Here is a 13,965-nt window from a genome sequence, read left to right on the forward strand (position 1 = left end):
TGGCTATTAAAATCTACTTGGTTCGAGATGGGATGAAAAAAGGGCTGCAACGATGACGGTGCAGCTGCGGAGCAGACAGCGTACCGATTGCATTGCTTGCTTGCTTGCCTGCCTGCTTTGATGGCATGGACGAATGAATGGGAGAGTGGGGGATATTGGAAAAATTCTGGCGCCCCCACCCTCTCCCTTCCCACTCTGTTCTCCCGCTGCTGCTCGTCTTTTCACTTGAAGGATCGTTGCTAAAATCATAATGAACCCCGGTGACGGGGAATAGAGTTTGTTGGCGCGAACATGAAGAGATGGGGCGGAACTGCTTGGCTGGTTTACTGTGGGAGTTTGGATTTTGTAGAAGGGTCGGGAAAGGTGCTGAGAGTTAGTTGATGGTGGTCATGGACTTCGGTTGTCTGGAGGGATGAAGAGCGGTCCTTGCGTGGAGGGTTGGGTCACGAGGAGGTGGAGGCGTATTGGAGGTTCTGGATCTGGGATGAATGGTAAATGGCTGATGCAGCGCGCCTCAGCTCAGTGGTCTAGGAAGGCATGTTGTTTAAATATAATTTGCTTTTAGGAGGGATAGGTGGGGGAAGAGCGAGGGGGGGAGAGAGAGGAGTCTGGGACGTTGACCAGCGAGTAGTAAGAATACATAAGATGGTATTCGGCGGGGTGGACTTCTTGAGATCGACTTTCAAGCCGGATGCTGGACGGACGGGAGAACAGAGCCATAAGTAAAGAGTGCAGGGCTCGCCGGTTACGTCGCTCTTTGTTTAGTTCTGCAGCATGTTGATTTTATGTCGAGAATCAACTGCTTTTGATAGAAAATATATCCATGGGCGGCGGTCAGGCCCTCTTCTGCTTCTGTTGGGGTGAGTATAGAATCCAAAGAAGCGCAAAGGTACGGTAGAGGGACATTATCAAGCACATTCCAGGAACCATATCTTGAGCCAGTAGTAAGCGAGTACGGGTCAGTTGATAAGTGACAAGGAGGTCTGGATCACGGACGTCAATGTGATAACCCACTCTCTACTGATGAAACAACTCGACTTCTTGCATTGGTGAACATTTCCAATGTAACCAAACGAGCGCAGTCCCTCTCGCTTGCATTATTCACCAAACCCCAAGCAGCTTGCTACTTTCCTGCAAAAGCAGAGATAACGAGCAGCAGGTGAGCAGGGATGCTCATGTACCGGAATGCGAGCTGCTCAGATTGCGGAGAATCTCACCTCGCACAATGCTGACGCCGAGTCAAGGGGATTGTTCTTGATGGTGGTACCGACCTATCTAGAGGTCTTGGACCCATGTGAATTAATCATCACACAGCAGCAACCCCTGCGCTGCAGCATGCTTACATATCTTATTCTGGATAACGATAGCCTTCCGGTTGGGCGATACTTGAGATCCCATACTACGTACATGCAGCACTGGAAGAGTCGCGGATGCAGGCACGAAAGTTAGATAAGGTAGTACGTAGTGAACCCGTAGTGAACCAGTAGTGAACCAGTAGTGAACCAGTAGTGAACCAGTAGTGAACCAGTTCGCGCAGGCATACGTACTACTTTCCGAATACAGTGTAGCCGAACAGTCCAACGTCAAAATGCTTGGTCGAGCACGTGTGGCCGCCAGCCTGTCAATATTGCAGGTTGTTATTATGGTGAAACACAACTCCTCTTCGACCTTAAATAGAACGTAATCAGTGTTTTGGTATTCGAGTAGATCAAGCCTGTGAAACCGGAGAGGATGACATTTGAAATATTCAAAACTGGTCCGATACAGAAGCGTGATCATCACAATTAATCACATATCACTATCGGAATAATTCGGTCGCAAGCCACGGGGGGGATTCCCTCCGGAGTTAGGAGCCGGAGACGATGCGCTATCGATAATTTTGGAGCATTGGAAGAACAGTAATTCCAGTCCTAAATTGGCCAAGTTAGTGTTGGAGGACAGCCGAGGCGAGACGATGAACCATCCGATACACACTTACAGTAGCAAACTAAATCAAGGGCCCTCCCAATTCGTCTGAATCGTGAATTCGGCTTAGCGTTCACGATTCTGGTAGGTGATGGCGAGTCAAATAGAACTGGGAACCAACGTGGTCTCTTCTCGAAGCGTGCCGGGATCATCGCTGTCCCCGGGTCCGGGATTGCGTCTGGCCGCAAACGGAATGAAGGTGGGGTTTGGCAGTTGGTACTAACCAAGCCAAGTCTGTCTTGATCTTGCTCTGCTTGCAAGTCTGCCATCAGATCTGGCTAGTATGTTAGTCGCAATATTGCGGACGGGGGGACCCCGGGGGGGAAGTCAAAGGCGCTCCAAGGGCGATTCCAGCGATAGCAGAGATCCTGGAGACACTACGGCGTTGGCCTAACTAGCGGAGGAGACATTTGCTGCAGTTAGCCAGAATCTAGCGCTCCCGGCGGCAGGATGTTCCCCGCGGAGCAGCGGTGTGGCTATGGTCATGTAGCATGCAAAATTTCCACCGTCCCCAGCGTTGTGGTGTGACAACCGCCTTACAACTTTCCCCGGAGGTAGGCCTGATTTCACAAACCTTGTTGTTGGTCATGGAGTGGATATGTTTGTCGGTTTGGGAAAGTGTTATCAATCACTTTCAGAAGTCGGTATCGGCCCCTGTACCCTGGCACTATCTTCTAACATAATGTGTGTAGAGGGAACTCGCAAGAGATCTAGCTAATCGAGGTTGGTAATTGTTTAACCACTTTGCAATGCAGTATCAAGGTATGTTAGAAGGACTGCGGTACGCATAACCCAAGGAATGTCTAGAGAAGAGGACGAGCATGACTGTGTAACTGAAGCAGAATCACTATTACTACACGATTCGTGAACTCCTGCGAGCCGCCATCATGTTTGGGAGTCGAATACGTAGTAAACAACCAGTTCTATTTAAGCCGGATTATAGAAAGTGATTTCTCCGCAAGGGCCGAACGGGTCACAAGGGACTTCCGAACCGACAAAAAGGTCCGATCCGCGAAGGATTCTGGCAATGATGACTCCACAGGAAATCAGGGAGAACCAACAGTTGGATAAACGTTAGCAACCTACTACGTATGTGTTGGTTGGCGTAACTGTTGGATGGCAGCCTTGTGCCAGTTCCAAGTCCCCAGTTGTGTGAAAATGTGTCGATCAGGAGGAGGATAGTCTTCGAACGCAAGCGACTTTGATGCCCGATGCAGCTCCATGGCAGTCACCTGCACAAAGGTCATTGTCATGTAATCGAGGTTGTCATTTAATGCACATCCAGAGTAAGAGGGAGCTCTCAGGCCAAGCGAATGGGATTTGGCCCCTCACTCCCAAAGTCGCCACCTCTGTTGATCAACACATACAAAGCTGCAGTATTAGCGCGTAGCTGTTGGAGGGAACAGGTTTGGATCAGGATTTCTGCGTGGTGAAGTCGTTGGCTTTTGCAATAACCGGAAAAAGGTGACAGATGATGGACAACGCATCCATCACATGGTGTCGCGCCTCGCGGCGGCTGCCTGCGCCACCATCATTACCAACGTCTGAGAGGTCAAATAGAGATGCTTAGCAACCAGTCATATTAAGACGAAGAGAGGCGGTGATAGACAAAGACTATTCATCCGACGTGTTTCTCGAATTCAGTGGTCGATACGCAAGCGATGTCAGATGGATCGATCCTTTCGGCGTATCATCATCCCAGGGTGATCACACATCAACGTTATTTGCACCCGCGGAGGCATACGGCTAAGTGGAGTGAGATGATAATTGCTGTACTGAACAGTAGGGAGGTTGTGACTCGATTGAGAAGTCATTATCACATTTTGTGAGTAGTAAAGGTCCTCTTTACGTTGAATGATGGGTCACCAAGAGCACACTCGCGATTACCCGCATACGTAATCATCATTGCTTGTCGATTGAATCCATTCATAACATCATCCATGCAACGTGGGTGAGACGTGGATGTTCACTCTGTACTCAGAGGATTGGTACAGAACGAGTTGATTTTCATCGTAACTACTCCGTATTACCTCGGAAATTGTGGACATTGAACCCATTCGGATCGAAATTGTTTCCTGTTGGGAAGGGCTGTATGGCTCGCTCAAGAATTCCATTATGATGCACGATTGGGAGAATCAAAATGCCAGTGGCTGCCTCGCGGGTGAACGCCTCACCCATGGAATGGCTGAAAGCGTTGGATTGGGGCTTCTTTCGGAACATAAAGTGCGCTTTCCGCGTAGTAGCGTGAAGCCTCTTTCGGCTAAGCAAACTAAGACCTATGATTTATTAGGGGTAGTTTGGGCAGTGTGACTTGCAAACAGGGAGCGCCCAGAGCAGATCACTGCAGACCAGGGTTCATTTCAGCGCCCAATACTAGTAGTGGGGTTCCCCTGGTCTCAGAATCGAATGGTAGCTTCTAGATTCAACTACTACGTATTATGGTACCTCTGTGACTCGGAATCAGAGGTCTGGGTAAGAGAATTGTGCCAAAAATACAAACGAGAAGATTGAGTAACCGTGGAAACAATCAATCGAGGACAGACCTGGGTCTGTTCGTCACACACGTGACTGTCGTTGGGCAGCGATCGGTCAAGCTCTTTTGAGAATCAACAAATGCCAAAAAGGACAGTTGTACTGAGGTCGCTCGTCATGACGGACCCTATTGTTATTGTGATTTTGCCGGATTCCAAATGGTCCGACATGCTTGGTGCTGATGACACGGACTTTACGAGGATAAGGGAAAGTCTTGTGAGACTTTGAAGATGATTCCCCACTTCTGCTTTACCAGGATCAGGGGGGAGTCAGACCGAGGCGGCGGCAAAACCAAATGCGCAGTACTAGGCAGCGTGCCCGGAGCATGGGCATGGCATGGCATGATGGGGTACATGACTTTTAGCTGAGATGGCGTGCCAAGTAGAAATACCAGCATAATTGTCGAATGCCTAAACTGCCTCCATGTCCAAATTACCGGATCTTGGTCCCCTAGAAGCCCATGATTGTACAGTACGCCGCCGCTATCAAATTCGTGGTAAGGGCAGAATCAGATGCAATCACCCTTGGTTCTTTCCGGTTAAAGTCCTGAAGAACGGGATGCCGTAAAGCAAAATCCATCTTCCAGCTCCCCGGTATTAGCGTAGATCCTATTTGGCCGAGGGAGGCCCATAAAGTAGTACATAATAGTACACGTCCAAGGAAGAGGTAGCAGTAACTAACTGGCAGGACATGTCTTGCCATGTGATGCGGTTCGATCTGGGGCAATCTCATGCTTTGGGATCCATCGTGACTACAGGTGTGTACTGCTCGGCCATGTGGGTACCTGAAGGAAACTGTCAGGTCACTGACATTGGACAGAGTGACAAGAGAGGTAGGACAGCAGAGGCAGGTCAAGCAAAAGATAGCAGTTAGCGAGAATGGGAGTTTAGGCAGGTGATGGAAACGCAATCTATCTCCATTGATGGATCCAGATGCAAAGGCTGTGGCACCGGAGATGGGTACTAACCTAGTTGAACAAAGGGATGTGTTTGATCGGTGTGGCCTTAGCCAGTCTCAGCTTGTCGACGACATAGCCCCAGAGCAAAAATACATTTGTAATGACGGTATGGTATTAGTGTATTTACTATAATCGATCGCATTCGGTTCCGTTCCCATTGCTGACTCTGTCCCACCGCCGTCTCATATGTATACAGCCCTCTCTCCGCGCCTCCCCTTCCAACATCCCTCATATTCTCGTCCCTGTCGCACGATTTTCCACCTGATTCTCAAGAGCACCGTGCATGAAACCCTCCACATCACACATTACATTTCACATCTACGAATAATCGCCTCTAACCCCCAGGCCCTCGGTCCACCCGCTTTCGGACTCCCTGACTCGCGCTACTACCGGAACGATTCAGCGAGTTGTTGAGACATTCGTACGTGGCACCGACGAGAACTAGAACCAGGAAAACAAGTCTTGTGTTTGCTCTACAAAGACACAGACGCATTTGTGTTTGTTCCGCATCTCAAACAAATAGATGCTGCACCTGCTCCAGCTGCTCTCACCTTTTTGTCAATCAGAAGCCTCAGATCTTTGACATTTACCGCGTGCGGCTGCTCGACACGATGCCTTCGCGTCTGGCCGCGCCTGTCCTCACAGTGGATGCCGGCAAAATGCACAAGGTGGACCCCCGGAATGTGGAGAGCCTGTTTGGAATGTGGACTGGTAAGTGGCATTCGCTTGCGTACTGAGTTGGTGCGCGTGATCTGACTTGGTAATTAGTCTTCTCCAAATGCGCAGAATCAATTGAAGGAGGGAAGCGACTAGAAAATCTTAGTTGGCGTTTATGGAACCGAGAAACCCTTTGTTGCGAAGCTCAACCGCAATATTCTATCACACCCGCCATTGATGTATCTCGTCAACGCCCAAGCCAGAAAGAAGTCCCTGCCCTGTCATCTAGTGTCGACTCTGCCGATTCTGATGAGCCATCCGAGCAAGAAACTTGCTCGGGCCAGTCGCCACTGAGCGACGACTCTGCATTGAGCCGAAGTAGAGGCAAAGAAAAGCACCTTACGTCGCTTGAATTGGAGAAAATGGTCTTCAACATTAAAGAACAGACCGAACTCGAACCTCTTTCGCCTTCAGTGGCGGCAAATTGTCCTGTAACGGCAAGCGAGACGCATAAACCCTCCTCACCATCACCTCAGGTCGAACCGATGCACCCCGAGCCCTCCGCTTCTCTGCACAACTCCTCTGATTCCTGTTACTCCGCTGCCATCGGCCAGAGCTCACGCCACGGTGATCATCGCGATTCTGACACCAGCGTATCCTCTGGCAGCATCATCAAATCCGGCAGTATTGTTCATGGCTTTGCCCCATCGCTCTTTTCAAGTTCCTACCGAGCACGAATGAGCCCAGACTCCACCACCCTAATACCGAATGACTCGTCGTCAAAGCCAGAGGTGTGCAAGAAGAAGGCGGGTGGCATGTTCACGCTTGGCGGCTCTTCTGGTGATGATGAGAGCTCATTTGAAGACAGAATGTGCAAACAGCCGCAACTCAGCTCGTTATCCGATCGATTAAAGTACCCAGAGGCTGTTTCGAGACCGAGCTCGTTCAGAGCTGCTCTGCAATCCGGACAAATACGGACTATCAAAGAGGGCCAAGATGAAGATGAAGGTGCAATCGAAAGTGACGATGAGGAGATGGACGAAAGTGCCATAGAGGAAGAGGAAGACTCTGACTGGGAGGACTCTGTCACAGAAAGCGGTCTATCGAGCGTGCCTGAGGAAAAGCCCGTGTTCAAACGGGTTGATTCTCGTGCTAATCTTGTCTCACGAAAGTCTCTGTTGACTCGAGGTCTGCATGAGCCACAGCGCGCAGCAGCTATGGCTGAGGCAGCAATGAAGTCCTCTGCTGCACTTCGTCGATCTCGAACTTCGTCACCCCATGGCCCATCCGTGCTTGCCTCACCAACCACTACAGCTGAAAGCGGTAACGCCGGACTTGGCGTGGACGTCATACGGTCTAAGCCTATCATATGCACCACTTCCAACACTCACCTCCCAGCGCATTCCCCCCGTACAACGCGCAGAAATATGCTAGCTACGGAGCTTACCGAGTCCCTAAGAAGGCACCTGCTGTGGGAGCGTCAGCAGAAGAGTACAACGGCCAATGCCGTCTACAAGCGCCGTCATACTGCTCACAATGAAATGGCCAACCTACAAGACTTTCCTGGGCCGAAGGTTGTGCAACCGCTCAAAGAAGTTTCAAAGAACAATTCCTGGAATCATTACTTCGACTACGGCCCCTGGGAATACCATACCAAGGGATGGTGAACCGCCAGCAACATATTTGCTTGGCAAGACCATTTTTCCTGGCAATTCGTCCGGATCATTACAAGAGCGCGAGCTCTGCCGGCCCCCTAATAGCAATGACTTACCTCTATCAATCGAAAGGCAAAAGTGGATACTTTAGCGACGCTTTTTTCTTTGGTTTTTTTTCCCTCTTAGGAGTCAAGAATCATCTGTGTGACCTCGGCATTAATAGCGAAGAGTCACTCACATGTCACTCACATGTTCAATGTACGAATATCAGGAGACAAGCCCTTATGACATGTACTACTTATTTTGTTTCTTTGATTTTTCGCGTCTCATTGTTTAGCGATGATACCCAAGGATGGCCTTTGGTCTTCTAGTGCGGCTGCGGCGACCATGCAAGGCAGAATGGTCTGCTCAGCTGGTCAGCATGGCACCAGGCCAAAGGAGCTTTATAGATGAGCGGATGGATTGAACACTTTCTTCCAAGTTCAATACTGTTTGCACCTCTTATTGGTAATTCTGTGGTCTCGCGACCGCTAGGAAACGACACAATACAATAATGATGTTAGATCCCCAAATATTACCGGTACCATTGAGCTGTCACGTAGTCCCATTTCTTGAGGAGCTAGTCTCCATCGTCTCCATCGTCTCTATAGTACTATTTAATTAATATTCGGTGGCAATGAGCTCTGGACTTGCTACTACTAGCTACGCCATCCGGAGCAATGTCAGCGGAGTGGCGAGAGACACCAAGACTGTTCATTATTCCATGGCCTGCACACATAACACCAGTAAAGTCAAGTCCAACTTGGATCATGTGAAACAGTCTCAATAATACAGTGTCCGAATTGAGGTCTACGGGCGGCATTGTTCTAGAGCACATTTCCCAATCAGGCCATCCCAATATTTCTTGCATATGCCGCCACGAAGATGACACACGGCCAATAGTCTAGGCGATATGCGGAATTACCACCACAGTGCTGAATGTCGAGCTGCAGGACGCATCTCTTAGTCACTCAGCTGACGTTGACTCTGGCTCTTGTCAATCTCTGTGGAGGAAGACCACCAAGTTACTGTTACTTGCATGCTACTAGATACAACTGGCTGGCACACATGAACCACAACGTGCAATCAGTGAACAATCCCTGTACTTGATCAGCTTCTTCCCTTTGGTGTTGGTGACACGGGCACTGTCCTCCAAAGGATTCTGACCACAACAAGGGCGAATACGGACGCGGTGAACAAATGACAGAAGATCAATATAATACCCGTAACACAATTTACCACCTTCCAATTCACCGAGTTCAGAGAGGGAGAAAAAGTTTTGGACATGACGAAAAAAGAAGCGATAGTGTGCTCATGATGACGCTGTCGTGAATCTGCAGAAGTGCTGTTGCAATATGGATCGGAAGTGGATACGGGATCTACGTGGTAAGGTCCCCCCATCCGTAATGATTCTTCAGTGCGAGGTACTTGGGAAATTAGAACTCGGCAGTATTTGGCATGTAGATCATGGCAGATCAAACTGGATCGTCTGTTCAGAAGCCGGATGTTGCCCATTGCACGGTACCGCATTCTGGTTCACTCATGATAACAGCAGTGACTCTTCCAGACCTTTGCTTTTCCTCGGTCGGTCGAGGTCTGGTGCTTGCTAGTTAGTATTTCCGGGATGGTGGTCCTCTTGGTGACATCGTGTCGCAATCTGACAGCGGTTGAACCACGCTGGTAGGTTGGTCAAAATTCATTCGCCTCTGCTACTCGTAAATGAACAGCTCATCCACAACCTGCCAATGAAAGCCCGCGCACGAGGCTACTGTAAAACTCTGCTGCATCACCAGTGCGACCCCCCGTTGGGCCTTATGACTCAGGCGTCCCTATGTTCGCCAGCTACCAGTCACCAGAATCACCACCACCAATCCCAACTCTTGGAAATGATTCCGACATATACGAGAGGATCTTCTTAAGGCCACTCGTTGTCCGTCTTGATTGTGCAATATCCAAAAGACTAAATCACGTCAAGTGATACGCCTGGAATCTCCGCCTTTCCTCCATTCCATTCCATTCCCTTCCCGCTCTGGTGGCATCTGACTTTCAGCACAGAGAGAAACTGCCCCTGGACCCTGGCTGGTGTGTGCCCTTGTGACCGACTTTTCGGTGAACTATTCGGTATTTCCTACGCCTAACTATTCAGCCGTTGTGTGACACCAACGCAGTTCTAAATGCACCAGTGTCTCGGGTCGCTAAATCGTCTTCCTGCAGGAAACGACTGCGCAAGGCTGAACAGTGAACCCGCGACGAACTGATTAGATCCGTCTAGAAGATCTCAAGCCTCTGACGAATCGTCGCTCAACCCCCGGCCCCCACATTCGGCACTTGACAATCTCCTATCTCCTAACTAAGCCGAGCTCGCAAGCTTGCCCGCTATCGACACTTCCGCTGCATCATCAAGCATGCAAGAATCGATGGACCCGACTGAAGCTATAGCAGGAAGCCAACACCCATCACACGACCGGGATAGTGATCTGGCTGAGATTCATGGTGAGTCCAAAACCGGTGCATTCCTCTTTTGGGGGGAGACTAGCCCACGTGCAACGCTACCCAATAAATGGCCAATTGTCGGAACCTCTTACACACCCTTACCCCCAGGGACGGCGGCGTTTCTTTTGTTAGCATCACTTCCCCTAGTAAGCGCTTATTGAGTTGTTGGACTAGGCGTCTCTCAGGCACTACCCAGCCTTTCGCCCCCATTCCAATCACACCCCGAAACAAGGAGGAGGAAATGTCGATACTTCTTCAGCAGTGGTAAGTTACTGTGTCTTAGCCTGTATCACACTACGTGTGATTCCATCTGCTTGTGTTCTGGTCATATCCGAACAATGCGATATGCATTGTTGACGGAGTGACTACAAGTCGCCTGACCTGAAGCTTTGGTCTTCGACGTACCGCAATAGCTGACCAAGCCTCTTATCACGTGTAGGCTGCAAGGCTGGCGCCGCTTGCTCTTTTAGCCATGAAGCTGCGGCCAATGCACCCAAAAGCGGAAATGAACCAATTCGGCCTCACAAGCAAGGCTCTCCGTCCAGCCTGACGCCGGTTCCGATCCATCACAGATCAAACGGGTCTCGCGAGACGAGTCAAGTTATCGGGACCGGAAGGTCAGATGAACAACCTAATTCGAGTGATAGTCGAGTTGCACCACCAACAGAGAAGAGAGTCTTCCAGCCTATCCCAGAGACCCAGAGGGCTGATCCACGGCAATTTCAGCTCAACCAGCTGCGACGGAGGTTCTCTCCAGAGGAGAAAGAGGTCCATGAGGCAACGGCCTTGACATTCAGGCTGGTGCCTACAGATCCTGACTTTCCATTCGAAATGATGGCTTTGCAATGTACACTGCTTGTTCCTCATTCTTATCCTACAAGAGGACGGCCGTCATTACGCGTTACCAATCCTGAGATGGACAGGGGCTACCAGATCAACGTAGAGCGTGGCTTTGACTCTCTTGTGACGACAATGTCTAAGAGTACGTTACTCGCCTTGATGAATGAACTTGACAAACGTCTTGAAGGCTTTCTTGTGTCTGAAAAGGCTCAGACCATCAAACTTGTGACCAATACAGGTAAGGGACCCTCCAACATAGCATTAAGGTCAACAGCCCCCCCGGCACAACCTGCGGCGATCTCTTCCGAGAAAGAACCTTCGTCAATATCATCACCCCCTCAGCATTCCTCGCAGAAGATATCCGAAGCGGCAGTGAAGCGGGAATCCGATATCCGACAGCTCGAAGCCAGAATGGGAAGGCAACCTCACTTCTCCAAGTCTCCAGGCGGTCTTTCTTTCTTTGTGCCTCTCCAGATCTCCCAGTTAAGCAAGCTACCAGTTTCCCTTCAACCTCTCAAAAGCGTGAGACTTTTCGTTCCTCTCTTATACAATTTAGAACCCTGTTCGATATCACTGGTGGATGTTTCGTCAAAAGAGGCGGATACTGTTCAAGCAGCATTCCGAAGTCATGCCACAGCCCATCCCGAGATGACCCTAATGGCTCATGTCAATCACTTAGCTCAAAATCTACACACGATGGCAATAGAGGCGCCAGCAGCAGCCACCACTCCACGTTCGCCGCCCCTGGCGCCATCGCCAAGTACTGAGCCGCCGGTGCGAACGTCCAAAGATGTCGGCATAGATCAAGAGGAAGATCGACCGCATATTCACATCATACCCCGTCCACCAGAATGGGACAGGCCTCGAGATGACATTGACCAAAACTCATCTGGTACAGATGGGTCCGAATTTGAATCTTCTGAGTATGGAACTGATGACGACGGTGGCGCCGCTGTTCCCGCAGAAGCACGAGTAGGTACCGATATTGGCCCGGATCTTGGAATTCTCCTGTCGTTCCCATCCCTTGCGCTTTATGGTGCAGAGTTGCTTCAACTATTTTCGATTTCCCTAACCCTTAAATGTGATCGATGCAAGGAAATGAAGGATGTGAAGAGTGTCAAGTCATACACCCCAGCCGATACGTCACTGATCAAGCATGAAAGTTGTAACAAGTGTGCGGCTCAACTTAGCATAGGTAGGTGGTCTTGACACATCATGACCCAGCATTGATTGATGGTTTGCAGGCTATCGGTCAGAGCTCATGCACCCTACTAGTGTCCGAGCCGGTCATCTGGACCTTGATGGCTGCAGCATTGTTGACCTTCTCCCTAGGTACGACTTGGTATCGTTATAGCTCTCAGATAACCTAATTATTCCAGCAACTTCATTCCGACGTGTTCTCAATGTTCCACACCCTACCCTGCGCCTGGTGTAGTGTCTTTCAGAGGCGAGTCCACTATGGTCATGTGTCGAGAATGTCACCAAAAAATGAGCTTCAAGATTCCTGATGTCAAATTTCTACGTGTGTCAGCTGCCGGCGTTGGCAAGAACCGGCCTCTCCCCAGGAAACGGCCCAAGGAGAACTTAGGCATTGTCTCTGGCCAGGAGCTACCCCGGCGTGGACGTTGCCAGCACTACGCGAAGAGTTACCGCTGGTTCCGATTTTCATGCTGTTCCAAAGTTTACCCTTGCGACCGGTGTCACGATGCCACCGAGGAGCATCCCAATGAACATGCCAACAGGATGATATGTGGGTTTTGCTCGAGAGAGCAGATCTATCGGCCAGAGGATTGCATTCATTGTCATAGCTCCGTCATCCGGAAACATGGAGGTGGATTTTGGGAAGGCGGGAAAGGGACACGGGACAAAGTTAGGATGAATAGGAAGGATCCCAGGAAGTACAAAAGGCGACCAGGAGGGACTGTAGGTGGAGGCGGGAAGGACAAGACGAAGAAATGATGAAATATACTCTTCAGGACTATTCTGCCGATGCCGCTGATAGCGGATTATGGGATAGCAGCGTGGCGTTATGATCATTCAAAACTGCTTCGGACCTCGTCATCTGCATGCTCCTCAACATCAGCAATTTCTCAATGCAAACTTCCACGTAACAATAATAAGTGACCTTTTGTTTCATGGCATCCAAAACCTGTTTGTAGTGATTAGTAGATAATCTCACTTAGAGTCACTCCTTCTATAGCCATAGAAGACTTCATTTATAGCTCTACCTGCTCTCTGAGATCACCATGAGCCATAACAACACGAGGAGTCATCTTCAGTGTTGGTCACATATCCCAAGCCTCTTTGGCGAGGACGCTATTGAGTGTTTCCTCCGGCTGAGTTGACAGGTCAAAAAATCAAACACCAACGAACAACTTGTTTATCTCTCCTGTCCTGGCTCGAGGGATTCAAGATTCTCTGCGCTTCGGCAACTGAAGGTCCAACTGTATTCGCTCCCTTTTGATGGCTGATTTGTTTGAGTCGCAAAGTTGCCCTTTCTCCCAGTTTGACCTCAGATTGGAAATCTGTAGTAAAGTCTCCACGAAATCGTTAATTGACGATATCCTCAGCTCCAAGTAGGAGTTGAGTATTTGGCGAACCGACAGGAGCCTTTGGGCCTTCAAGCTAAGGATCAACGACAACCGCCCAGGTTTCTGGTCCTTATTTACTGGAGCTGATTTGTGACGACCGATCTAGCGCAGCGGCATAAATAGCTTCGTTTTAGGGATCAGGCACGAAGACAAATCAGACACCACAACTTCCTCAAAACCCCGAGACTCTTTTGGACCAGCCAAATCCCTTCAAAATGAGATACCTAGCCACTAC

At 49.7% G+C, this 13,965-nt stretch overlaps 2 protein-coding genes across 2 annotated transcripts; both read left to right on the forward strand.

Moving 5' to 3' along the window:
• Positions 1-6,066: 6,066 nt before the first annotated feature.
• On the forward strand, positions 6,067-7,779 carry EPUS_00678 (uncharacterized protein; the record flags this gene model as incomplete). The annotated part of the gene is made up of 2 exons (XM_007789773.1): positions 6,067-6,166; positions 6,224-7,779. 2 exons carry the CDS (start codon positions 6,067-6,069, stop codon positions 7,777-7,779), a joined length of 1,656 nt encoding a protein of 551 aa, XP_007787963.1.
• A 2,432-nt stretch (positions 7,780-10,211) lies between these two features.
• On the forward strand, positions 10,212-13,098 carry EPUS_00679 (uncharacterized protein; the record flags this gene model as incomplete). The annotated part of the gene is made up of 4 exons (XM_007789774.1): positions 10,212-10,299; positions 10,739-12,334; positions 12,384-12,471; positions 12,519-13,098. 4 exons carry the CDS (start codon positions 10,212-10,214, stop codon positions 13,096-13,098), a joined length of 2,352 nt encoding a protein of 783 aa, XP_007787964.1.
• Between the last annotated feature and the right edge of the window lie 867 nt (positions 13,099-13,965).

This window comes from Endocarpon pusillum, assembly GCF_000464535.1.
Source record: "Endocarpon pusillum Z07020 unplaced genomic scaffold scaffold1300, whole genome shotgun sequence".
Taxonomy (NCBI): domain Eukaryota; kingdom Fungi; phylum Ascomycota; class Eurotiomycetes; order Verrucariales; family Verrucariaceae; genus Endocarpon; species Endocarpon pusillum.